Source organism: Pseudophryne corroboree, chromosome 4 (genome assembly GCF_028390025.1).
Source record: "Pseudophryne corroboree isolate aPseCor3 chromosome 4, aPseCor3.hap2, whole genome shotgun sequence".
In the NCBI taxonomy this organism is placed as follows: Eukaryota; Metazoa; Chordata; class Amphibia; order Anura; family Myobatrachidae; genus Pseudophryne; species Pseudophryne corroboree.
This window is the reverse complement of record NC_086447.1, coordinates 791,602,771-791,628,718: the sequence shown is the minus strand read 5'-3', so window position 1 is coordinate 791,628,718 and position 25,948 is coordinate 791,602,771. Positions and strand designations below refer to the sequence as shown.

The 25,948-nt window shown below is 45.6% G+C and overlaps 1 protein-coding gene across 5 annotated transcripts in view; it reads left to right on the top strand.

Moving 5' to 3' along the window:
- THADA (THADA armadillo repeat containing) overlaps positions 1-25,948 on the top strand; it is a 1,252,206-nt gene that overhangs the window by 1,093,816 nt on the left and 132,442 nt on the right. The window contains exon 37 of one of the 5 annotated variants that reach the window (XM_063918335.1): positions 10,488-11,013. The exons of the other annotated variants lie outside the window; for them this stretch is intronic. Within the exon in view, the coding sequence (XP_063774405.1) occupies positions 10,488-10,513 (26 nt within the window). The 3' untranslated portion in view covers positions 10,514-11,013. Of the gene's footprint in view, positions 1-10,487; positions 11,014-25,948 lie in introns of those variants that run through there. 5 annotated transcript variants of the gene reach the window in all.

The following is a 25,948-nucleotide window of genomic DNA, read 5'->3' as shown; positions in this document are numbered from 1 at the left end:
TCACTGTAATTCATCACCCCCAACCCATATTATTCCTCACCCTCCAACCCCTATTATTCCTCACCCCTTCAACATCCCCAATACCCGTCATTCATCACCCCCCAACCCCTATTATTCCTCATACCCTTCATCATCCCCAGCCACTGTAATTCATCACCCTCTAACCCCTTTTCCCTCCACCTCTCTAACTCATCATCCCCAACCCCTGTTGTTCATTAATACCCCCATACCTATTGTTTATTACCACCTTCATGTTTCTCTCAATCCATGTTATTCTCTTCTTCATTATCCCCTATCCACTTCTATTAATCCACTCCCTTCATTATCGCTCATCCCTTTTATTAATTCCTCATTCATCACCTTCTCACTCCTGTTACTGATCATTCCCTACAATAGCCCCACCCATTATTCATCACCTCCTTTATAATTTCCCTGTATCACCCTCAGCCTTGTTATTCAGTCACCCCTTTTCACATCCCCCACCTTGTCAGCCATTATTATTCACCCCCCCCCATGATAAACCATCACCCGTCATCATGCCGTCATCCCTGTGATGTATAAACCTCTTCAATATCCCCTTCCACTGTGACTCATTCAGCCAGCTCTATTATTCCCTCATCCCTGTTATTCAGCACCCCTCTTTATAATCAGCCTCCTCTTTTATTCATCAACCCCTCATAATCCCAGCACCACTATTTACTGCTCCGCAGTGAGTCTTACAGTGGGAAAGGCATCTGGACACCGCACCTGCGTGAATCCACATAGTCAGGCTTTGTGTTGAGCCAGCTCTGCATCTCAGACAAGGATGGATCAGGAATGTATTAGTCAAAACCTCAAATCATCATGAGTGAATTTTCTTCTGCTTATTATTTGATTAATCCAAGTATGAGACAAGTGATTTTCATTGAATCTGCTACAATAAACCTTCCTACACACAGGAAAGACTGTCCAAGGTGCTCCACTTGCAGTGCTTTGTGAATGTAGTGCAAACCAAGGGTCTAATTCAAGATGGATCGCAAATCGCGATCCAACTGCACTTTTTATAATAACCCCCACTGCGCACGCGAAGGTCCCATCCTGCGCATGCGTCTACAGTTAGTGCTAAAGGTTAGCATTACCTGCGAACGCCTCTGCCTGATTGACAGGCCGAGGCATTCGCAGGGGGCAGCATCGCTCTGTTTCCATGGCAGAGACGTAGCGCGCAGGGGCTGCGTTGGAAAAATGGAGGCGTGGTGGCGCAAACTGGGGGCGTGGCATGGGTGTTAACGGGGCAGCTGCATGTCATCACCCGCAGCCGCTGCGATGTGAAAAATGTTGGCAGGCAGCATCCACAATTTCAGCGATCACGCTGAAATTGCGTCTCAATCGCAATTTCATTGTGATTGCATCGCTGGGCGGAAGTTTACATGCTGGGTGGCCCCCAGCATGCCAGCAAAAGGATTTACAATCCTTACTGAATAAGGTCCCAAGCTCAGTATCGGAAGTATTAATGCCGATACGCTACAGATGTTTAATATATGGCAGCCCATGGATCTCTTTTGTTAATTACTCATGTGCAATACAAAAAGAAAGGTAAATGTGTATGTGTGCAGCGCTATTTTCTGAAAGATATTACCAGTTCAAATTATTTCCAATTTAATGGTAATCAGATACTGTGTGATACCCTTATGTCTAATATTACCCAAGAATATAATTGGGACATAGTATTTAGACTTTAGACATATTTATTGTAACTAGTGATGAGCTGGTTCGGTTCCTCGGAATCCGAACCCCCCCGAACTTCACCCATTTTACGCGGTTCCGAGGCAGACTCGAATCTTCCCGCCTTGCTCGGTTAACCCGAGCGTGCCCGACCATCATCATCCCGCTGTCGGATTCTCGCGAGATTCGTATTCTATATAAGGAGCCGCGCGTCGCCGCCATTTTCACTCTTGCATTGGAGATGATAGGGAGAGGACGTGCAGCGTTCTCTCAGTTGTGTTCAGTGTGCTGCAAATATCTGTGCTCAGTGTGCTGCAAATATCTGTGCTCAGTGTGCTGAAAATATCTACGTTCTCTGCCTGAAAAACGCTCCATATCTGTGCTCAGTGTGCTGCAAATATCTGTGCTCAGTGTGCTTTATTGTGGGGACCACCAGTATTATATAGTAGGAGGACAGTGCAGAGTTTTGCTAACCAGTGACCACCAGTATTATACGTTCTCTGCCTGAAAAACGCTCCATATGTGTGCTGCATTGTAGTATATAGTAAGAGGACAGTGCAGAATTTTGCTGTGACCACCAGTATATATATATATATATAGCAGTACGGTACAGTAGTCCACTGCTCTACCTCTGTGTCGTCAAGTATACTATGCATCTATACCTGTGGTGCATTTTAGTTGTGCGCAGTATATATAGGAGGACAGTGCATAATTTTGCTGACCACCAGTATATAATATATAGCAGTACGGTACAGTAGTCCACTGCTCTACCTACCTTTGTGTCATCAAGTATACTATCCATCCATACCTGTGGTGCATTTAAGTTGTGCACAGTATATATAGAAGGAGGACAGTGCATAATTTTGCTGACCACCAGTATATAATATATAGCAGTACGGTACAGTAGGCCACTGCTCTACCTACCTCTGTGTCGTCAAGTATACTATCCATCCATACCTGTGGTGCATTTAAGTTGTGCGCAGTATATATAGTAGGAGGACAGTGCATAATTTTGCTGACCACCAGTATATAATATATAGCAGTACGGTACAGTAGTCCACTGCTGTACCTACCTCTGTGTCATCAAGTATACTATCCATTCATACCTGTGGTGCATTTAAGTTGTGCGCAGTATATATAATAGGAGGACAGTGCATAATTTTGCTGACCACCAGTATATAATATATAGCAGTACGGTACAGTAGGCCACTGCTCTACCTACCTCTGTGTCGTCAAGTATACTATCCATCCATACCTGTGGTGCATTTAAGTTGTGCGCAGTATTTATAGTAGGAGGACAGTGCATAATTGTGCTGACCACCAGTATATAAGATATAGCAGTACGGTACAGTAGTCCACTGCTCTACCTACTTCTGTTTCGTCAAGTATACTATCCATCCATACCTGTGGTGCATTTAAGTTGTGCGCAGTATATATAGTAGGAGGACAGTGCATAATTGTGCTGACCACCAGTATATGATATATAGCAGTACGGTACAGTAGTCCACTGCTCTACCTACCTCTGTGTCGTCAAGTATACTATCCTTCCATACCTGTGGTGCATTTTAGTTGTGCGCAGTATATATAGTAAGACGACAGTGCATAATTTTGCTGACCACCAGTATATAATATATAGCAGTACGGTACAGTAGGCCATTGCTATTGATATATTACTGGCATATAATTCCACACATTAAAAAATGGAGAACAAAAATGTGGAGGGTAAAATAGGGAAAGATCAAGATCCACTTCCACCTCGTGCTGAAGCTGCTGCCACTAGTCATGGCCGAGACGATGAAATGCCATCAACGTCGTCTGCCAAGGCCGATGCCCAATGTCATAGTAGAGAGCATGTAAAATCCAAAAAACAAAAGTTCAGTAAAATGACCCAAAAATCAAAATTAAAAGCGTCTGATGAGAAGCGTAAACTTGCCAATATGCCATTTACGACACGGAGTGGCAAAGAACGGCTGAGGCCCTGGCCTGTGTTCATGGCTAGTGGTTCAGATTCACATGAGGATGGAAGCACTTATCCTCTCGCTAGAAAACTGCAGTGCCACTCCTAGGTGGGCCAGGTGTTTGTGTCGGCCTCTTGGGTCGATTAGCTTAGCCATCCAGCGACCTTGGTGCACCACTTTTTTTCTTTGCATCATGTGCTGTTTGGGGACTATTTTTTGAAGTGCCATCCTGTCTGACACTGCAGTGCCACTCCTAGATGGGCCAGGTGTTTGTGTCGGCCACTTGGGTCGCTTAGCTTAATCATCCAAATTTTAGGACTAAAAATAATATTGTGAGGTGTTCAGAATAGACTGGAAATGAGTGGAAATTATGGTTATTGAGGTTAATAATACTATGGGATCAAAATGACCCCCAAATTCTATGATTTAAGCTGTTTTTGAGGGGTTTTTGTAAAACAACACCCGAATCCAAAACACACCCGAATCCGACCAAAAATTTTCAGGGAGGTTTTGCCAAAACGCGTCCGAATCCAAAACACGGCCGCGGAACCAAAACACAAAACCCGAAAAATCTCCGGTGCACATCACTAATTGTAACATAATAGAATTCTTACAATGTGCAGTGTCAATAGCACAAATTAGAAAAACTCATTTGCAATGTTGGTATGTATTGCAGAGGGACCAGTGGTGCCTATAATGTGCACTGTGAATAAATGTTGAGCATTCAAGTATTCAGCAGCTTGGATGGCAGCACCGGTCACCCATGTTAAGCTTAGTGGGGCCTTGAAGACCCCTCATAAGTAGTGGTAGAGTTTATACTATACTCCAGGTATACAGCAAAGCAGTGGGGTCATTTATATTTACTGTATTTCATAGCCCCCCACATGCCCTTAATATGCCATCAGACTCCTCTACCAAAGTGCCTTTAGACCCCTCTAGACCCCTTATATGCCTTCACTTGCCTTTTATATATGAACAGACCCCACCATGTACCCCTTTTATGCAGTCAGACTCCACCACGTGCCCCTTTTATGCCATCAGACTTCTCCACCTGTCTCTAATATGCCATTAGACTCCTCCACATACCTCTTATACAGTATGCAGTCAGAGTCCTGATACCCCTTATATGCCATCAGAACCTTCCTCATGCTGGTGACTGTACAGGTACTGCTTGTATGCCATCGGACTTCTCCACATGACCTTTAAAAATCACTTCTGTCCTTTAGAATTCCTCCCTTTTTGCATTTAAACTGGAGCCAGTGTAGAGAGGAGGGACAGCATAATTTCCTCCCATGGCAGTTAATGGAGTGCAATGATGCTGACTCTGATCTCCCTGCGTTATGCAGAGGAGAAAGTCATGTGACTTGCCCGGCAGTCCTCCCCCCAGGGATTTTCCCAGCGGCCTGGAGCCAGCCATATGCTTAAGAATGTTCCTTGTGCCACATCTGGCATGAACATAGGTGTCGGAATCGGGGGGGGGGGGGGGGGTGCAGGGGAGCAAGAGGACGTCTCTACCCCCCAAAAAAGTCAGTTTACTGGGCTGCGGGACACAGTGCGACCGCCATCTAGCCCTTTCTGACTACTCCATCTCCTCCCTCCCCACAGCCCTTCTCCACCCGCTTACAGGTCCCTCCTCCACCCTGCACTCTGCTCCAGCACCTGCAGTGTGTGGCTATTTACTTAAAACTGGCCCCTCCTCTGGGACTACCCCTGCGTCCTTTTCTCATCCCTTGTCATTGGTTTCTCCCCTCTTCCCTTTCAGCTCCCCTTCGTCGTCGTCCCCTCACAGCAGCCCCCAGCCCCTCAGATAAACAAATAGATAGAGATATCTATATAAATATAAATATACATATCTGTCTCTGTCAGGTAGGTGGTGTAGCAGGTAAGTCCAGCTGCCCCTCGGGGTGACATTAAGCAATTTAGGGGCGCCAAAATTAAATGATATCTTGCTCCCCCCCAACCAAAAAAGTTGTTTACGACCCTGGGCATGTGTACCAGGTATCGCCAACCTCTGGTTTACATTCACTACCACACACACTAGGACCCATTTTTGTCAGAAACCAATTAATACAACATCATGGTTTGGCCTGTCGGAGGACTCTGATAAACCCACCCGTCAACTTGAAATCCATGTCCCCAGCACTCTGGAGCAGTACTGCTAACTACTGTGCCACCATGTTTCTCCTAAACCCTAATGTAATTCCAAAAAGTAGCCTAGGTGTACCATATCCCAAATCCAAGTCGTACAGTGCAATCACCAGAGAATCTATTTAGGATGCGTCAGTTCTTTATTTATATTCACATGTACATCAGACTTTTCAAGGGAATTCATTTTGTTATTGTTCTATATCTTTCCTGAAAATATATTTCTGTACTGTACCTGGCATATGCACACAGCTCTTGCAATAAATACTTTAAAACTGTATAAACAGTCATTAATTGTTATATAAATAGAGAATGTTGGACGATTGCACTGCCTCTGGTGTCTCTGCATGCTTGTGTACGTGATGAGAGTAGGATAGTGCTTGGGAGATGACTGTATGCATGCAGATGCTTAGCACTGAACCCTGTGTGTGATTTGTAAATGGAGCAAGTGAAGCTCAGTGGTTGTAAAAATAAATTCCATGTTAACAAGTCAGAGATTTGCTTTTAATGCAGCACAAACTCCAAAAATGGAAACACATATTTAGACTCCATTAAATTGCCTGTAAAAATAAAAGTATAAACCTACTGACATGCATCAGTTCTACAGCCTGAAGATTTGCTGACGAGTAGCTGCCATGCGTTCTGTTTGTCGCCCTTCCAGGACTCTCCGCCACTAAAACAAGGTTTACTTAACTTTGTATGTAGGCACCAATAATAATTTTCTGTCTTATTGTCTGATACATACAGTACTGTTCTGGGGTGCAGCAGCATCATAGTGGAATATGTCATTAACGGCTGTATCTTTATAACTTGATCCCTGTATAAAAGCCATGTACTTACAGTTCATGCTCACATCATTTTTCTAATTACCATGCAGTCAGTGTGTCTACAATTACCGCTACATGAGCCTATTCAGATGCGGTCGCAAAGAAGCTGAAGTACGCAATTTGGCAGATGTTTTCTTACTGCGCATGCGTCTGAGCCACAGGGCGCACACGCAGTAATTGAATTGCAATGGTGGTCACAGCAAGGGATTAGTCACAAAGTGAGTGACAGGAAGATAGTGTGTGGGGTGGTAATGGGGAGCGGTGGGGTAAACAAAGGAGTGTCATGGCTGTTCAGATGGCATCTTCTGGGCGTTCATAGATTAGCAGTTGCAATCTTACTTGCTACTGGAGATCCCTCGTCGTCCCTGGAGAGCAGCTTAGCCTGTGCGTCTACAGAGGCACTAAGACCCTGCAGGATGACCCGATAATGCAACATCATGACAGCATAGTGACGACTAGCCACAAGCTGGCCAAACTGTCAGCCATAAATCATAAAGTATTAAAATTGTATTTCTATTTTCATCACCAAAATTATGTGATTTTTAGAATTTTACACATTTAGGGAAACATTGAGGCTGACAGTATATGAGGTATACAAGCCCACAAGGCACTGGTTACAGCTACTCCACTTCTCATACTAGGCCCTTGATCATTTTCAGTACAAGGCCCATCTGGCCCTTAATCCGGCCCTGTGCCCATGTTAGCATATAGGGGGACATTTACTAAGTAGTGATAAGAGCAGAGAAGTGAGCCAGTGGAGAAGTTGCCCCATCAAAAAAATCATCAGCTCTGTATAATTTTATAGTATGCAAATTATAGATGTTACTTCAGTACTGATTGGTCGCCATGGACAACTTCTCCACTGGCTCACTTCTCCACTTTTATCACTGCTTAGTACATGTCCCCCATAGTCCCAATTGCGAACGGCAAGAGATAGCAACAGCAATTGCAAGAATAACTACATCTGAATTAGGCACCCTGCAACAGTGACATCTAATGCAAAGCATCTTTCAGAAGTATAACTCACGTGGGCAGATTGCACGATCAAAAGATCACTTTCTACTCATACTCTATGTATCAAGTTTATCATTTTGTACATTTTTCCCTGTGTACAAATAACTCAATAACAGTTGCTATATAAAGAGATTAAAGTTTGTAAAATGATTGCATAGGTACCTATTCAGCTACAGTAATGAATCACTTCACTCTAATCCATTAATTAGGAGTGCTGGATTGGAGTATAACCAAGATAATGAAGGAGTCTAAACACGGGCTCTGAGATCATTCCACAGCTTTCAGTATTTCTCCTGTCACTCAAGTGACGTTTGCACGCCTTCATCTCATGAAACCAACCAGTACTTGTCTGGTTTGAATCCGATGTTCTCTGATCTTATGGCACTGAAGAAATGTAGACTCATTTTGCTTTGCTAAACATTAATTACCAATTTGTTGCTAGAACTCATTACTCCACTTCCGTGACGGCACATGCAGTACTATGATGGTGAGTACCTAACAGTGGTCGTGCAGGAGAAGTCAAAGGCCATTATAGCTCCTTAGTTCTGTGTGAGACACGCCATGAGAATTGATTTGGCCCACTCCCAAAACATGCTGGTAGTATAATTGGCTAGTGACTAGGAATGTACCATAGAGTGTGTGAGCACTTGTGCATTAGGGAATTTAGACTGTAAGCTCCAGTGGTGCAGGGACAATTATGATCTATGTACAGCTCTACGTAACTGGTGCTTTATACATAAGCAATACTTGTAATAATACATTTCTCAAGGTTGAGAAAGAGAAAACATATTAGAGTCACATGTGAGAATATACACCATCTCTTACAGGGGTGGAGGTGTTAGGCCTCACTGGTGTATAAAGATCAAGATTTGGATCTCTATATTTAGATGCTTTGTTTCCTGCCTGGTTCATTAGCCCTATCCGCGAGTCTGTAGTGCTACGGTAAATTTACATGTGCTGCCAGATTATAAAAGACTCTCTGCCTGCTATTTATTAAACACTTCTTTCAGATATCTGAGCATAACGTGTTTTTAATCATGCTTGTTCCTTGATTTACATAATTACAGAAATTGAATATGTACATCAACGTTTACAAGACTGCTTCTAAAGTAAAATTATCTTCTTGAGTCCAAAGAGCTTGCAGATAAGCAACTAACTGTGCCAGTGCTTTACAAGGACAGGTTCTATTTGGTTCATTATTGACTATTCAAAGCCTTTAAAGCCTCAACACAGTTGTGCCACCCCAGCACCTCTCAGCAGGCTGGCATAGAGCAGGGGTGGTAGTAGACAGTGAACAGTATGCTAGTCTATAATGAAGAGCTTATTTGACTCCATCTGATGATACGTGTGTACTCTGTAAGCGTACACCATTGTCTGCTATACACACACCACCTATGCTGCTTCCTTATTCATAATAATGTTGCATGTCAGTATTGAATGAGGTTGGCAGATGACCATACACACAGACTGGTTGTAGCTATCTTCCAACCTAGTAAACTGTCTGATTTAATTAAAACTCAACAACCTTAACCGTAAAAACAACAACCTTTTGATGGGTGTAGTAGGGTATGCTAGCGGCCGGGCTCCCGGCAACCAGCATACCGACGCCGGAATCCTGACCGCCGGCATACCGACAGCTGGGCGAGCGCAAATGAGCCCCTTGCGGGCTCACTGCGCTCGCCACGCTGCGGGCATGGTGGCGGTCTACACGCGCCACTCTATTCTCCCTCCAGGGGGTCATGGACCCCCAAGAGGGAGAAAAGATGTCGGTATGCCGGTGGTCGGGATTCCGGCGCCAGTATGCTGGTCATCGGGAGTCCGGCCGCCGGCAAACAGAAGACCACCCCATTTTGACATAAGAGGCTGCCTGGAGGACCACTTCACATTAGAGCAGAGTGTGTGTGTTCTACAGATTAATTATACCCCTTTCATAAATATGCCGTGGCAAAAACACAGCTCCATAAAGGGTTTTTCAAAACGGGTGTAACCCGGGTCCCAGCTCGGTCAATCCCTTTCACACATAAACCATGTCTATCCTGGCATTCCGTGTGACATCATTTAAATGGGACACTTTAATGCCGTCCTCTGCTGCTGATGAGACCATTTTGAACAACCCCAGGCAGCCCCAAATTACCAATCAGCTCCTTCTTGGCACGATCAGGATCTATAACCTCGGACATAAGCCAGGGCACTGAAACAAGTTGCAAGTCCCGAGGATAACAATGGCTGAATGCATGGTAGCGAACCAACCCGGGTCTGATCTATTCAGACATAAACGGGACAGGGTCGACTTGGCATGCCCCGGCAAATTCCTGGGGTTTTGGTTATGTCAGAAAGGGGTATTATCTGCCCAGCTAAAACCTTGCCTGCCATTGACAATAATTCTATGTAAACAGACACAATAGAAACTGGCGCATTCATTTATTAACTGTAGTTGGATTTCATAATAATCTTAGCTATTCCCTGTGATGTTGCTCTGTGAAGCAGAAAGGGCATGTTTACATACATAAGCAACACATAAGTACAGTGTCCCTTTAATTGCAGTGTTAAATAGGGATGGATAGAGATGCTGATCATCTGTATCCGGTATCTCTTTACTAGGGCATTATGCGGGTAGTTTAGTAACATTGCAGTCTCATGTGTGTGTGTGTGTGTGTGTGTGTGTGTGAAGGGGGGGGGGGGGGGGGGGTGTTGTGACAAATGGAAAATGCTTTTCTCTGTCTCAGGTTCAGTCTAGACAATCTAATACTGCGTTCTTATTCACACAACCCCTGACTTTACTTTGTCTTCTTTGTTGTCATTCCAATGGCTCCACTTCTAAGTATTCTGTTTTCTTTGGCAGATGTATTTGCAGAACACGTCAGGTAAATTATATTATCTGCACTCATCATCGCCATCTAACTGCAGGTCCCCCAGCGTCCATTCGGAAAATACTGGACTATGTTCATGTATCGATGTTACAAACGCACCTCTGCCTACTTCCTTCATAACTTGTTCATATTGTCTCGTTAAGCTGTGCTTTGTGAAAAAGATCTTGCCATTTATGTGTTTGACTAAAAATACTCAAGTACAAAAAAAAATGAGATCCATTATGAGTGTCCTTGTGTGCACCAGTGCCACCGAACATATTTTCAAGCAATGTCTTTGAGTTTCCAAGAAGAAAGAAACTATCAAATATCCTATTTTACCTCAAACCTTGCTGAGCTTCAATGATCTCCAGAGGAACAGAGACAAGTTAGAACTAGACGATTTATAAAGCGACCCAATGTTTTTGTTTGGTTGGTTTTTCTTTTGTTCAATAGCTATAGAAAATTCTCATTCACAAGAGACTCCTCTTTAAAATGTAATATAAAGCTGAGCCCCACCGTGTTTTGGCAACTGTAAACCAGCAGTCCTTTATGCTTCATTTTTCCAAAAATGTAAATAGAACTTATAAGCTTCTAGAAATGCCAAAAGTGGTTCATTCTGGAACATACAGCAGCATTATACAAAATAAAATAGGAAAACGTGCAGGCTGTTTTCCAATATGTCAAACTGCTGTAGTTCAAGGCCAATACGTTTCCCCCAGGCTGATTTCTTAGACTTTTGGTTAATTTCCAACAAAGATGGCGCCATATAGCCCCCAATCTCTGAGATGCATCCCAAAAAATAAGTTTCCCACCATCTAAATTTTAAATATGTCTGCCTGGGGTTAGAACAATAATATTTTTCTGGTTTCTTTTTCTATTTCCAAATCAGCTTGTGTATTTTATGCTACCACAAAGCAGTACAGCTACAGATTTTTGAGGTTGTAGGATAAGTTCCATGTTGGAGACAAATAGCACAGTATATAATTTCATATTGTTTTATTTTTCTTCATTTGTTTTTTGCTCTTTTAGGTTTCATGCACTAAGCAAAAAAGAAAAAAAGTGTTTGTTTAGAGAAACTGTCACAGAATGATCAGTTTATATGATATCTGTCTATAATGAAGTGTGTAAGAGAATTACAGAGTATTTGTCACGTATGGAGTATACTGGGTTAAATTCTTTTCAGCATAATGTGTAGGGGTCTGAGCAGGAGCATAACTAGAACTTTGTGGGCAGTGGGCACCATAGCAAAATCTTGAAAGCAACCACCCCCCCCCCCCCCCCCCCCACACACACACACACACCTCTGTCGCTACAATGCCCCTTAAGGGCAGGAGAGAGAGGGGAGTGAGAGAGAGAGAAGATGCCAGGGGGGAGAGATGGAGAAAGAGAATGAGGCAAGGTACAGAGGGAGAGAGAGAATGATAGAGGATTTCCATGGAAAAATAGGGAACGAGAGAGAGACCGTGTCAGGGAGGGAAAGAAAGAGAGGAGCGAGAGACAGTGTTAGGGAGAGCGAGGAAGAAGGAGAGACACTACATGACTACAGAAGAGGAAGGGGTGGAGGCATGGATGGATGGATGGGGGGGTGGACGATGGGCGGACAGATGGTCGGATTGAGCACCATGTGGGGGCATGGACGAACGTTGGCGGCATTGACGGACAGACAGAGCACAATATGGGGGTATGGATGGATGGGAGGTAGCATAGACAGACAGATAAACAGACAAAGCACCATATGGGGTTATAGATGGATGGGATGGGACATAGATGGACAGATGAGCAGACAGAGCACCATACGGGGGTATAGACGGACGGACTGGAGGGGCCATACACAGACAAACGGATGAATAGAGCACCATATGGGGGTATAAACAGACAGATGGATGGGAGGGGGCATACACAGACAACAAATTGATATATCACCATATGGGGGTATAGACGGATGGACAGGAGCATACGCAGACAGACAGAGCACCATATGGGGGCGTAGATGGAAAGGTGAACAGACAGGAGAAGGCATAGAGGACTGACAGGAGGAGGCATAGATGGACGGACGGGAGGGGGCATAAACGGCCAGACCCTCTACCTATACAAGGTGCAGGGGATGCAGCTGTTATGGGGCTCGGCGGCTTGGGGGGGGGGGGGGGTGAAGGCAGTTCCACTGCACCCTCTAAAATGTATTATTGTTTAATATTATATTATTTTCATAATTTTGTTATTTTTACTTACTGCTGCCGCACCGGATTTGGGGCCCAGCAGTGTACTTTTGCTAGGAAAGAGGGAAGCAAAGCCACTTGTTCTACAGAATCCGGAAGCGTGGCTGCGCCTGCAGTAGCGGCAGTGCACGGCTGACGGATGTGTCACTGTATAAGCACAATCAGTGCGTGTCCGTTAGCCGCGCTGCCCCGGCGCCGCTACTGCAGGCGCAGCCACGCTTCCGTATTCTGTAGAGCAAGCGGCTATATGATGGGCTCGGTGTTACCAGAGAGTTCTTTTTCTCTGCAATTCTCTTTCTCTCTCTCAAATCTTCTCTCTCTTCCTCTCTACCACATTCTTCCCTGTCTCTCCCTCCATCCACTCTCTCTCTGACTTTCTCTCCTCCCCCCATTTTTGTATCCAGTCTCTCTCTGCTTCACATTTCTCTGCCCAATCTCTCTCTGTCTCCCATTTCTCTGCCCAGACTCTTTCTTACTGCCATCCATTTCTCTGCCCAGTCTCTCTCTCTGCGCCCTATTTCTCTTCTCAGTCTCTTTCTCTCTGCCATCCATTTTTCTGCCAAGTCTCTCTCTGTGCCCCATTTCTCTTTCCAGTCTTTCTCTCTGCCATCTTTTTCTCTACCCAGTCTCTCTCTCTCTCTGCCCCCATTTCTCTTCCCATTCTCACTCCCTGCCACCCCCCACCCATTTCTCTGCCCAGTCTCTCTCTTGCACCCCATTTCTCTTCCCAGTCTTTCTCTCTGCTATCCATTCCTCTGCCCAGTCTCTCTCTCTGCCCCCATTTTTTGTCCAGTCTCTCTCTCTGTCCCTCACTAAGTATGTTTTGTATATATATATATATATATATGTATGTGAAAAAATGTTTTTGTAGATCAGTGCGCTTATCCAACGTTCGGAAATCCCTTCCAAGGGTCACCAAATATCATCAAGCAAAGTCTCAGTCAATTGTAATCAGTCAAAATCCAAAGTGATCTAGCAAATTTTATCGGGTCCTATGAACACCTTCCAAACTTCTTTGGTGGCAGCTCAGTTCCTCAGGAAATGACCTGGGTATGTTCAGTCATGAATTTCTGTGGAGGTAGGGGAGAAGAACAAGCGCCATATGGTGTAGTAGTTTCAATAAATGGTATATTATAGACACGCAAATAGAAGTTAAGTACCGGAAGTAATCTTGAAACCAGGCCTATCGGTCTCTCTTTTCCAGTGGCTATTCCCCACCTATATATCAGGAGACAAAGATCATCGCCATATAGTGTAGTACCTTTGTAGATAACTTGAGGGTCCCTCCCCTATATATCATGCGTACCACATTAATGCTTTAGTCATGCATATAGGATAAACCTTTATCCAAGTAACCCAAGCAGGTCCCGTGTAGTATGCTGTTCACACAATTTCAAAAAACTGCCTTGTATAACAAAAATGTATTTTTAATAAACAAATAACAATAAGAATAAAGTAATAAAAAGCTTAGCTCAATGATACAGGCAGTAGGTAGGTAGGTCAGTCTCTCAATGCGTTTCGCCTCGTGTATGCTTCCTCAGGAGATTACACACTGTACAACACAGGTTCTCAAACTCGGTCCTCAGGACCCCACACAGTGCATGTTATGCAGGTCTCCTCACAGAATCACAAGTGAAATAATTAGCTCCACCTGTGGACCTTTTAAAATGTGTCAGTGAGTAATGAATACACCTGTGCACTTGCTGAGTTACCTGGAAAATATGCACTGTGTGGGGTCCTGAGGACCGAGTTTGAGAACCACTGCTGTACAACATAGTTCAAATTTATAACAACAGCTGTCAGTTAATTGGTTGGCTAAGTCACATGTCATGTACTTCCGGTCCCGGTGCTGTACGGACCCAGAAGTCAAATATAACCTTTAGAATTTTATTTATATACATTTATAATGTTGCAGAATAGAGCGGTTTAGATGGGAATACATTTTTAGTATAATAAAACAAACTATTTTCCTATTGTGCACGCTACATCCGTAACCGGAAGTAGCGGCTCAGAACGGGAAGCGACGTCAGTTCCTGTTATAAACATCCGTCTCGCCGCTGCAGCCGGCAGGAGCCATCCTTAGTTTCTGCTAACAAGCAGAAATTGCGATGCGTTCGCAATTACTGCTTGTTGAACTGGGGAGATGCCGGTCAGCATGCTGGGCGGCCTTGCCCAGCGATGGGCGGCCCCCAGCATGCTAGGAAAAGGATTGCAATCCTTACTGAATTAGGCCCTATATGTACCAATATTGCTTAGGAATCAAAATGCGTCAGCTGCATTCATGCATCCAGATAAGTCATTTTAGTGCAGACAAAAGGTGGGAAATGTAAGTGAGAAATGGTGCTACAGAACATCTGTGATGTGGGGGTTGCCACAAAAGGAAGTAATCATTAATAGCTCCCATAGCGGCAGTCTCCATGTCCAACCAAACTCTGTTACCTGATGGAGCATGCAGACATTGCACTAGTGTAGCAGAAGAAGAATAATAATGTATAATACAGTCCTCTTACATTCATTGATAGCTATTAGTGGTTTAATAATATTTTGCGATGTTATTTATGTGTACATAAGGGCGGTTGGCTGGCAGATTATTCTGTTTGTCACCTTCACAGTCATTGATGCTGTGACTGAGCATGTGTTGTTCAGCCTGACAGGTATATAAGGAATGGTTGGATTGTCCTTTGTCTTGTACAATGTAGTAGCTGTATGAAGTACAATGAAAGACTTTAATGCTTTAATACAATTCTATATTGTTTGTTTGTATTCACATGTAGAGTAGGCTAAAATCAGACATGCTTATGTTACTGATGCATTGGTATTAGGGAGTTGCTGTTTCCCTCTTACAAGCGCCACTTGTGTCTCCCCCATTGGAATGGTGCTTGTACAATAGCAAGACAGGGAATCCGAGCACTTAATAGAGGAATTTTATTTTGATTAGTAATCGAGCTGCTCCCAGGGTGATTGGAGCCCGCTGCAGTCTATAAATTACCACCTTCCTCCTATATGTTATCATTACTTTACACAATATGGGAATTCATCTCTTAATTCAATAAAAGGTTTAACATTACTAGAGCTCTTCTGTTCCACATAACACGTGAGCTTAACACAGTTCTGTCAGTATTCTACATTCAGCAGCGGCTGTTCTATCACTGTGGGGTCATTTTCACTTCCACTTTAAGCATTGTCCATATTAATATTTAATTTCACAAAATTCATACCACTTTCGACATACTGGCACAGTGCCTCTCAAGTATGGCACCCTACTACCATCGATCTAGGGAAATTCATCAAACTCAGAAAATGTTCGCTTTTTAAAGCTTGCTCTCAGTAGATGACACCACTTTAGGATTGTTACAGGGACGTGCAGTCAGGGGAGGCAGTGCCTCCCCTGTCATTAATGATTAAAATAATACAAAAAAGATACTTATGACACAGATTTTGTGTCATAAGTATATACTTTAATCTTTGTATTATTTTAATAATTTTTTTCTTTGTCAAAATCTGTGTTGAAGGTGTTTCGGAGGCACCGCTCTCGGTGCCTCCCGCTGACAATGTAAAAGAGCCGGGAGCAGGGGGTGGGGCCAAGCAGCGGGAAGAAAAATACCATTTAAAAAAAGCTCCATAAGCGGCACTTATGGAAATGCCTCTTAGACAGGGGCGTGCTTTCAACCCATATGAAAGCACGCCCCTGTCACTGTGTGGAGGAGGTGATTGGGCAGTGTTGGATCATGCGGGTGTGTCAACTATATGTGGCCGTCCCCGCTCACTCGTCCCCCAGACCAGTCCGTCCCCCAGGTTGCCGCTGAAGGGGACACTTTCTCCATTGTCTCCCGGCAGTTCCGTGCCCTTCACGCTGGATAGATAGGAGCCGCCCAGTGGAGAGCCGCGCCGTACTACCATGACCCAGCCTAGCTTCCCCGTCACCAATACTGCTACCTGCAGCACTGTTAGCTGTGGGGTACACCGGCTCCTTCTCTCACCGAAGCACGCAGATAGCCGGGCAGCGGCTCCGTCCCCTCCCGACTTACGACCTCTGCTGCTGCTGTGACCAACTAGGAGCCAGCTGCTTGCAAACAGTGCGGGGAACAAAGAAGACTTCGACAAGTTATCGGGGAGCAGAGAGACAGAGGTATGGGATGTGGGATGGCGCGGGGGGGCAGGGCTGGGAAGCGGCAGAGTGTCCTGTTGCTTGGTACAATATTGAAACACAGTGTCACTGAAAGGTAACTGCCCACAACGCTCGCTGCTGTCACTGCTCACAGGGTCTATTTACTAAGCCTGGCCCTGTCTCCCATGTCCTGTCCCATCCCTGTCACCTCTGTGCTGGCCCTGTCTCCCCTCTCTCCTGTCCCTGTCACCCCTGTCCTGTCCTATCCCATCCCCGTCACCTCTGCGCTGTCCCTGTCTCCCCTATCTCCTGTCCCCTCTGTGCTGGCCATCTCCCCTCTCTCCTGTCCCTGTCACCCCTGTCCTGTCCTATCCCATCCCTATCACCTCTGCGCTGTCCCTGTCTCCCCTCTCTCCTGTCCCTGTCACCCCTGTCCTGTCCCATCCCCGTCACCTCTGCGCTGTCCTTGTCTCCCCTCTCTCCTGTCCCTGTCGCCCCTGTCCTGTCCTGTCTCATCCCCGTCACCTCTGCGCTGTCCCTGTCTCCCCTCTCTCCTGTCCCTGTCGCCCCTGTCCTGTCATGTCTCATCCCCGTCACCTCTGCGCTGTCCCTGTCTCCCCTCTCTACTGTCCCTATCACCCTTGTCAGCTCTGTGCTGGCCCTGTCTCACCTCTCTCCTGTCCCTATCACTCACCTCTGTGCTGGCCCTGTCTCAGCTCTCTCCTGTCCCTATCACCCTTGTCACCTCTGTGCTGGCCCTGTCTCACCTCTCTCCTGTCCCTGTCACCCCTGTCCTGTCCCATCCTGGTCATCTCTGTGCTGGCCCTGTCATCTCTCTCTGCTGACCCTTCGATCTGTCCCCGTACCCTCTGCCCAGTGGGGGCACCAAAATCTAACTTGCCTCCAGGCAACGGGGATGAACTAACGCCACAGCTCCTGCACCTTGGTAGAGGGGAGCGGCGCCGGTCAAGGAAACCTAGGCTGAGAAAGTTCCCTGAGCGTGGCGCAGCCAGGGAGCTCCCAGGTCCGTTCCTTGTGCCCACCTCCCCCTCACTCCCCCTATGATTCCGCACCACCAGTAACTACTGAGCTGCAATCAGGGAGTCCAGTCTGGCCAGAGGGGGAAAGGGGCCACGAGCCCCCGCTCCTCCCCTCTTCTCTCACTCACGACCCCGGATTACTGTTCAGGCTGCTCTTGTCACCAGTGATCCCCGCAGTTCTAGGCCCAGGTCCAGGTAAGTAAATACCAATATAATGGTCATTCACTGTCTGTTCCCATCACCCTTTCCTTCTCTCTTTTACACTCTCACCCGCTGCTACTGCCGTTAGCCTCTCCCTGGCATCACCCTCCCCGTCACCCTCTCCCTGGCATCACGCACTGCTTCAACCCTCCTGGACTTCACCCACTGCTGTCACCCTCTCCGTCACCTTCTCCCTGGCTTCACCCACTGCTGTCACCCTCTCCCTGGCGTCACCCTCCCCGTCACCTTCTCCCTGGCATCACCCACTGCTGCAACCCTCCCTGACATCACCCACTGCTGTCATCCTCTCCGTCACCTTCTTCCTGGCTTCACCCACTGCTGTCACCCTCTACCTGGCATCACCCTCCCCTTCACCTTCTCCCTGGCATCACCCACTGCTGTCACCCTCTCCCTGGCATCACCCACTTCGTCACCTTCTCCCTGGCTTCACCCACTGCTGTCACCCTCTCCCTGGCGTCACCCTCCCCATCATCTTCTCTCTGGCATCACCCACTGCTGTCACCCTCTCCCTGGCATCACCCTCCCCGTCACCTTCTCTCTGGCATAACCCACTGCTGTCACCCTTTCCCTGGCGTCACACTCTTCCTGTCACCCTCTCCCTGGCATCACGCTCTTCCTGTCACCCTTTCCCTGGCATCACCCACTCCCTGTCACCCACTGCTGTCCCCCTCTCTCTGTCACCCACTGCTGGCTATTTTGTTGTCCAGGACTTCCATTAACTTAATAGCGCCACACCCACGGTGCTATTAAGTTAATGGAAGCCCTGGACAACAAAATTGCATTCATGTCATCCTCCCACTCCCTTCCCAGTCCCAAACACTAATTTTTTTTATTTTTTTTCTATAAAAATGTACAATAGAATAGCAGCCTGCTCATCACAAGTATGATAGGCAGACAGCGGGCATTGGCGGCATCGGACTAAGATGCAAATTAGTGGCAGAGGGCTGGGTCAGTTGATGGTGGGCGACTTTGTAAACCATTGGCGGTGGCAGCGGGCATCGGCTCAGGGGCAGTAGCGGGCATTGGTTCGGCGGCGGTAGGGGTCATCTGCAGGATTCGGCGGACATTATGGCTGCAGTGCCTCACCAGCCACTGACCTCACCGCACGCCACTGGATTGTTATAGCAGCTGTAATGTATGGTAAGGTCATCTCTGGAGAGGGATCCATCCTTGGCAGGCTAGTCTGTGCCTGGGGAAGTACATTCTGTTGCTGATGCATGAAACAAGCCGCACAACCACTTCAGTGGGACACAGCCAGGGCTGGACTGTCCCAAAAGGGAAACACCCCAGTGGGCCCCACTGCCTATAGGCTCATCTCCTCCTCTAGGGATCAGGTTCCAGACTTTATCCTAGTGCACTGGAATTATACAATACTTATTTATTAACAGTTTCTTACATAGCGTAGCAATTGGAGACAACAATGATAAAACAAAACTGGGTAATAACAAACAGTCATAGAGGTAGGAACAGTACATATGTTACATTATACTGCACAGGACTATGGTGTATTTTCTACAGTGCATTGGTGTTATTACTGTGGTAAATTTTAATGCATGCATTTGCAGTGTTATTATATATACTGTATATTTATCAATGGGACCAGACCACGCACTCTCTAATAGCCAAACCTCTGTGGTGGTTTACCACATCCCCACTGGAGCCTGGTGTCAAAGTCGGAAAAATATCATGCTAGACGTTGCCATATATCCACCCCATGCGCGTGCCTGCTGCACATGCACTTTCTCTGGCGTGCGTGCACATATTCGCAAATTGCGTGACGGCGCCCCCTCGGCCATGCGCTCGAGCGCGTGGTATGTGCATTTACGGTAGGGTTTGTGTGCGTCTAGCGGGCGACTCAATCATTAAATAATAAAACCAAATAGTATGTTTTATAGATAATGTTCCCCTTAATAATGACTGTAAGTTTGTTTAATGTAAATGATCGCTGGACAGAGGAATTCCTCTTTGTATGGTACGAAGGGTCAGACAGGGTTTGAACAGCTGTGTCTGGTACCTAACTAAAGAACAATTTATTAGAAACAATCCGGTGCTGGTTAGGTAAAGATTAATCGCTCCTGCGTATAGTTATGGCCATTAGTATTTTCTGGACATTAACTATATTTGCGATTCGTTATCCATGCGGCGGGAATCTTCAGATTCCCTCCCACCTGAGCAGTTTGATATAGTCGCAGCCCACCTATTCAAACTAACCTATGACCTTTTGTTATGATGCGAGGAGACATTCCTGTGTCCAATGAACAATGAGATTATAGGTCCCTTTGTAGTATACTGTACTCAGTGTATATAAGATCAGCCAGCCTGGGCAGGTCTCTCACTCTCCACAAACGGTTTTCATCTTGACTAACTCGGAGCTGGTACCAGAAAGCTGCGCAGCGATCATTCCCAGTGTGTGTAAGTAATTCTCTGCAAACCAACTTATTCTCTGTTTGTATTGGCCATTCCCTCTCTCTCTGTTATAGTATATGTTTGTGACGTTATTGTATATTTCTGTCTAGATATTCTGTTAGAATTATATGTTAGTTTGTAGTGTATGACTTGTAAACTGTTTCCCCTTTTCGATATAACTAAAAGCTTGTTAGTAAAGGTGTTGGAACCTTAGCAAGGTATCGTGTGTTCATTACATTGCAGAGGGTAATAGGAGCGTCTCGATCGCTCAAATCAGCTTTAGTATTAACAAGGTTAAGCAGCGTTATATCGCTACAGTATTTCAGTACAAGGTTTTACAGCATAAGAGTATCCTTTCTGTGTGTTACATTCAAGGTTTACTGATTGTCATCCTGTGAGCGTCTGCGCCGCTCCTGTTCTCCTCGTGGACTCGAGCGTCCGCTACGCTGGTAGCGTAGCATTACGGTAGTCGCCCGCCTATAGCGTGCTCGACACCACGCATTAAGCTGTGAACGAGCGTGTCGCATGTGCGTCTCGATCACGGCTGAGCGTATGCTACGCTAAGTGCGTACCCTTACATTACCCCATACGCCAATTGCGTACTGTGTCTCTTACCCATTATGGTGAATGTTATAAGATAAATTGTTAGCTTTATCAATGGTCACATACTTAAACATGGGCCCCTACAATTGCATTCCTCTGGTGGGCCCTTCGTGCCCCAGTTCGACACTGGACACAGTTGTCACTGGAACAGCCTTGAATGTACTGTCCCAGGGTGATTGTCATTGTATGTTTAATGACTTATCGCTGCAAATAGTGGGAATAATATATCATGCTTTATGGACCAGTGAAGGCAGCAGCAGATGTGGAAGAGAAGGATCAATCCTCCAGCTGTATTTAGAATGGATTGCAGTTGGGAGAAAAGGGCCTGATTCAGCTGTGGTTTGATTAAGGGTGATTCTATGTTAATACTAAATTAAGTAAGAGACTGTCTGGGTGTGCAGTGCTCCACTGTTGGAGACCCAAGGAGAATTGAGAGTGATACGGCAGAGCCAACAAACAGGGAGGCCTATTGTTCGTTCTGCAAACCTACTCACATGTGATGTCATACTTATTAAATACTTAAGCTAAGGGTGAATAGTTTTAACGCTAGTGAAGACAATGAATTAAATTACAATTTCATTTGTTTTAGCCAATGTGACATTGTTGGTTGGTTGAACATTTAAGTTACTTTGGGGGCGACACAATTCCTTTTAGAGTGGCCACAGCATGCTATTTAGTTGTTGCTGCCAATGGTAACAAATACCGTGGATGCCCGTTTTCCTGCTTGCACCTTCCTAAGGTGGCAAGTAGAAATCAATGAAAAGTCCTTGTTTAGAGCACAGCAATCAGTACTTTAGATGGGTTTAGCCGCTTTACATGGCTAAATCCTGGGCTTTTGGGCGCGATAAGTAATGGGCGCCCATGGCAGCTGCACCTGATCTGAGCAACAATTGAATAGCTTTGTCGGGCACCCATTACTTAGAGCACCCAAAAACACAATTCTGTTTCTCCATTAGACATCTAATTCCAGCAATAATTTACAAGCATAGCAAGTTACAGAACAATATTAGTACATACAGTCTTGCAAGCCAAAACTGACAGCACACATTAATGTTTAGTATATGAAGGGTTTTTTAGGCAGTTTATAGAAAATATTTAAAGTAAAGAAATTATAAAACTTCAAGTAAAGAAATTTGTGATAAAAAAAAAAAGATAGATATCTATCTATGGGAAAAATATATTAGGCAGTCTAATTTATGATATAATGCATCTTGTCCCACACACAGCAAAAAGTATTCAAACTTGTTTCCAAGCTAGCTTAGTATATCCCACTGTTATTTTAGCAGTAATATCCCATCAATATCATATCTCATCATTATTCCAGATTCCAGCAATATCCCACAAGTATCCCACCACTGATATATTACACTGATATTTAAGAACTCACCAATATGCCAAAAATATTAATCTGTTCTCTCACAATTCCTTCCCAACCCACTGTCTTCCCTCACCTCTTTACCCAACCAACTTATTATCCCAGTCAAAAAAAAAAGGTTAATAGAGAGGTTTTTCACTAGCCAATGCAATTATGGGTCTGGAGGCACTGGCTAGCCTCCTACTGTTTCTGGTATCTGATGAACATCAAATCCCTTTATTACACTTTGTATACTCCCAGCTCACTAGCTAGAATCATATAAAACCACTACATTGACATGCGAGGCAGTATCCAAGGACATATTATAACAAGGCCCGACCATAGCTTTGTTTTTTTTTAAATATATAAGTAATGCATCTATTAAATATCCAGGGGGTGGCTGTGAGACAGTCATGTACATATACATCACAAGTATATTAGCTAATATAATCACAAGTATACAAGCTAATTGATTACTGCAAGTTGGTATATGATTGGCTGCCACATCATCTAAGTAGATCATTGTTTCCCAACTCCAATCTTCATACGGCCAATAGCTCGTGTTCTGAGGCTTACCCTTTTCCATCTGTAGCACGGGTCGCAGCCGTGTCGCCTGACACGGTTGCGACCCATGCTACAGCCCAGTGACGTGCGGTGGGGTGAGGCAGGTGAGGCAGAGCCTTTCCTGTCATACTAACGTTTGTACCAGAGTTTTGATTGTATAAAGTAAATAAAAAATACAAAGAATATGTGTGAAATATCTTCTTTGTATTATTCTAATAATTTTTATAGCCAAAACCGTGGACTAAAAAGTCTATGGCAGGTGAGGCAGTGCCTCACCTGCTTATCTTTTCGGCACATCTCTGATCAAAACTCACCAAATTTCCAGGAGTTTATACGGCTGCACCTGTGTATAATGCCCAGATGTACGCTTTGGCTCATATTTTGTGTGTAAATCTGGCTCTGGCGCTAGCTAGTGCCTCCTTAGCCTTTTAGCTCACCGCACGTCCCTGCTACAGCCCCCTTTCCGACAGCGCTCACCAACCCGGCATATTGCCGGGTTGGTGACGCTGCTAGTGACGCGGCAGGGGCGGCGCTGGGAGATCACATGATCTCCGAGCACCACCCTCCCATACACTGTGAACGGGAGCCGTGTTGCCTCGACACGGCTCCTGTTCACACTACACAACTTACCGGGTTGAACACGTGTTCAACCCGGCAAGCTACCCGGGTAAGATTCCCAGATCACTAGATCCAGGAATTTGCACGGGGACCCTTTTCCACTGGGAAAAAACACGGGTAAATGCGTGCCCCCGTGCATTTACCCGTGTTTTAAAAGCTAGTGGAAAAGGGGTATTATTAGTGACCCAGTCAAATAGCTATCTCACCAGTGATAAGTAATTATTCATCAAAACATAAGCTGCTGGGAGTACTGAAGCACTGGAGTTGGGAATACTGTACTAGATACATCAGTTTCCAGGCAAGGGGTAGAATGCTGGTCCAGGTATCTAGGATATTGGGCTTATTTATCAAGTAGTATTTGTGGGACATCTCTTAAAAACACCAGTTTTCGAGGGGTACCAGAAAATATGAATCATCTGAGGGATGTATGTATCTGTTTCAGTCCCCTGTTTTCGATCACAAAATCTTGGCTTTGTCTACTGGCACGGGGGTCCTGAAGGAGAAGTGAAGTGACCGCATTAGCAATGATTTCACTGCCATCGTTCATTTTTTTCTTTGCAAATTAAATATAAAGAGGCTGCGTGTTCCCAAATTATGAAGAGATATGTTTATGTTGTTTATGGTATTTCGCCAAATGTATTTCTGCAGCGGGGTACACTGGTATTCCACAGGGAATAACATAGGGGTGTTCCCAGGATGCACTGCACCGCCTCCTCTATATCTTTGCCTCCAGGCACTGGAGCTCAGTTTGTAAGTTGATGCCTGCAGTGCAGGTCACTAACAGGTGGGGCTGCGCTAGGCAGCCCTGAAAAGAGCTTTTTAGAAGACTTCAAGGGTCGCAGCACTTTCTATGTCTTTATGACATGCTGTGCTGCAGATCCATCACCTCCCTCAGCGGCGCTGCATACTCCTGCGGCCGGGTTCCCGGGTACTTGCAGCGGAGACACACCGGTTTTCAGGCACACCACCGCTGTCACTCTCCAGGATCGCGTGGCTGCACTAATGGGAGGAGGTAAGAGAGTGCACCAGGTGGGACCCACCAGTAAATCGTGATCCGGTCGCGGTCCCAGGACACGGACCGTGCCGCTGGCGTGGACACTGTGTCGCACAGGGACCCTACTATATCCACCAGGGCAAAAAGCACAGGTTGGATTTATTAAAAATCTGTTTATAAAAGGCTCCACAGTACCCAGTGGTGAAGTCCAGCAGAGGGGATAAGGTGCTGACCTGTAGCCCCTCCCCCAGCTCCGTTCGCCATCTACTGCTGGTGTTCCCGCCCTGGAGCTGCATCTTTCTCTCTCCCTCACTCCCTGAAGAGATGTTGGCGCCATTACATAGCTGGTCTGATCTCCGTGACTGCTGGGCACTGTCTCCTCTGTAAAGCCACCTGTCTCATCAGCGCTGTGCATTTACAGACACTTAAGTATTCTACATGTCATTTTAGACAGTGTTAGTTAACAAGAGTACTGCTATCTGAATATTTAGTACAAGTATTCTGTGATATACATCCAGTGTTTTCTGTACATTGTTATATCTGTATACATACATGCCTATATGTAATTACTAGTCCAGAGCAGTTTTATTGTTTATATGTAATAATTCCTGCACTGTACCTGTGACTGAGTGTGCCTATAGCTGCTGTGTGGATTCCATTCTTGTGTATCACACGTTTTGCTATAATTATATTCTGTACCCTGGGGAACTAGGTGCGTCAGGGTCTCATATAATATATAGTGCTACACAGGGTATACTGTTTGTATTTCGCACTGTGTTTTTCAGTCACCCCACACCACTTAAATCCTCTGTTTTGCTGTGTATTTACTGTCACAAAACACAGGGGATTATTTGCTGGTTTTTGTGTTTGTCTGGCTATATTGTACTGTTGCGCCCTAAGGCTACATCTCATACAATGTCTACTACACAGGGCGGGACATCCGCGTACGTTCCTGCATCATGCAGTGCTGTCGTCACGGATTCACCAGTGGGGGAAGTGTTAGCTACTGGTTCAGGCGCTGGGGGTCATACATCTCCCAGTCCGTCTGCGGCACCTGTGGACGATCAGGACCCACCTTGGGCAGCTTTTTCAAATATGCTGACTACGCTTGCAAGGCGTCTTACGCCCCCTGTGGGGCCTCCTGTGCCATTACAGCCACATATTTGCCCTGTAGTTAATCCTCCATGGGCGGATGCTTTGTCTACCCAGTTGCAGCAATGAAATCAGACTTTGATTAGACAGAGGTCCACCCCATGTCCCTCTGGGGCCAGGGGTTCATGTAAGTGGGCCATTTCTTCCTCCCAATCCACTAATATTTCGAATAATTCT